This window comes from Mandrillus leucophaeus, unplaced genomic scaffold (assembly GCF_000951045.1).
Source record: "Mandrillus leucophaeus isolate KB7577 unplaced genomic scaffold, Mleu.le_1.0 Scaffold451, whole genome shotgun sequence".
In the NCBI taxonomy this organism is placed as follows: domain Eukaryota; kingdom Metazoa; phylum Chordata; class Mammalia; order Primates; family Cercopithecidae; genus Mandrillus; species Mandrillus leucophaeus.
This window is the reverse complement of record NW_012104821.1, coordinates 967,853-969,714: the sequence shown is the minus strand read 5'-3', so window position 1 is coordinate 969,714 and position 1,862 is coordinate 967,853. Positions and strand designations below refer to the sequence as shown.

Here is a 1,862-nt window from a genome sequence, read left to right as displayed (position 1 = left end):
TCTTCTCTAAAGGCTTACATTTCTTTTTCTGCTTAACTTCAGAATGGGAAATACAACCTAGAATCAAACGGTCATCATTTCAGCAGGGTTTTTTGAAGAATCAAATATTCAGTGGGATGCAAATGGTAAGATTCATGAGGGATATTTCTTAATTTCCTCTCTTAGAAAAGATGGAGAATTCCATTCTAGAATATCAGCACAGTCAGAGGTGTGGCTTAACATCTGTAATCCCAGCTACTTGGGACGCTTAAGTGGGAGGATCATTTGAGCCCAAGAGTTCAAGGCCAGCCCAGGCAGTACAGCAAGATCCCATCTCTGATTTTAAAGAGAGGGTGAATGTGGTGGCTCACAGCTGTAATCCCAACATTTTGGGAGATTGAGGTGGGTGGATCACTTGAGATCAGGAGTTTGAGACCAGGCTGGCCAACATGGTGATACTCCGTCTCTACTGAAAATACAAAATTAGCTGAGTGTGGTGGTGGGCACCTGTCGTACCAGTTACTTAGGAGGCTGAGGCAGGCGAATGGCATGAACACAGAGGCAGAGGTTGCAATGACCTGAGATTGCACCACTGCATTCCAGCCTGGGCGACTGAGTGAGACTGTCTCAGAAATAAAGAAAGAAAAATTAAGTCTGTAGTCCCATCACTTTGGGAGGCCTAGACAGGTGGATCACTTGAGGTTGGCACTGCGAGACCAGCCTGGCCAATGTAGTGAAACTCTTATCTCTACTAAAAATACAAAGGTAGCCAGACGTGGTAGCAGACACCGATAATCCCAGTTACATGGGAGGCTGAGGCAGAATTGCTTAAACCCAGGAAGTGGAGGTTGCAGTGAAAAAGAAACAGCACAAATGAGAGATACTTGAGAGAATTAGAGAAGTAGCCTGCACCGTTGAGGGAGCAGGGTCTCTGGAGAGAGTCTGAATGTGGTGAATTTTGTGATGTTTCATTCCTGTATAACTTGTCACTTCAAAATACCCACAAGTACACATTCCCACATAAGTAACTAGACATTGATGATTTAAACAGTTTCATGAAAATCTACACTATTTGGTTGGGTGCAATGGCTGACACCTATAATCCCAGCACTTTGGGAAGCTGAGGCAGGTGAATCGCTTGAGCCTAGGAGTTCAAGACTAGCCTGGACAACAGAGACCCTGTCTCTACAAGGAATAAAAAATTAGCCGGGTGTGTTGGCATGCACCTGTAATCCAAGCTCCTCGGGGGACTGAGGTAGGATGACGGTTTCAGCCTGGGAGATTAAGGCCGCAGTGAGCTGTGATTGTGCCATGGTACCCAGCCTGGGTGACAGAGTGAGATCTTGTCTCAAACCACCCCCCACAATAAAAAAAGAACTACAGTTTTTTTGTTTGTTTGTTTTTTAACAATTAGAGCCAGTGGCATAGAATTCTAGCCACAGTTCCCATCATTCAATCTGGAAGAAATCAGGAAGTCAGGAAATAAAAACAAGGAAGAAAAATTGTAAAAATTATAATTATCAAAGTAGACAGACATGGTAACTCATGGCTATAATCCCAGCACCTTGGGAGGCTGAGGCAGGGGGGTTTTGTGAAGAGTTTGAGATCAGCCTAGGCTACATAGCAGGACCCTGTCTTTATACTGACAAATTGAGGCTAGGTGCGGTGGCTCATGCCTGTAATCCCAGCAATTTGGGAGGTCGAGGCAGGCAGATCACGAGGTCAGGAGTTCAAGACCAGCCTGGCCAACGTGGTGAAACCCGGTCTCTACTAAAAATACCAAAACTAGCTGGGTGTGGCTACACGTGCCTGTAATCCCAGCTACTCACGAGGCTGAGGCACAACAATCACTTGAGCCCAGGAGGTGGAGGTTACAGTGAGCC

At 45.7% G+C, this 1,862-nt stretch overlaps 1 protein-coding gene across 2 annotated transcripts in view; it reads left to right on the top strand.

Moving 5' to 3' along the window:
- The window catches only part of LOC105549673 (zinc finger protein 561), a 7,116-nt gene that overhangs the window by 3,434 nt on the left and 1,820 nt on the right, over window positions 1-1,862 (top strand). The window contains exon 2 of one of the 2 annotated variants that reach the window (XM_011994312.1): window positions 43-125. The exons of the other annotated variant lie outside the window; for it this stretch is intronic. Coding sequence (XP_011849702.1) covers window positions 43-125 — 83 coding nt within the window. The remainder of the gene's footprint in view (window positions 1-42; window positions 126-1,862) is intronic. 2 annotated transcript variants of the gene reach the window in all.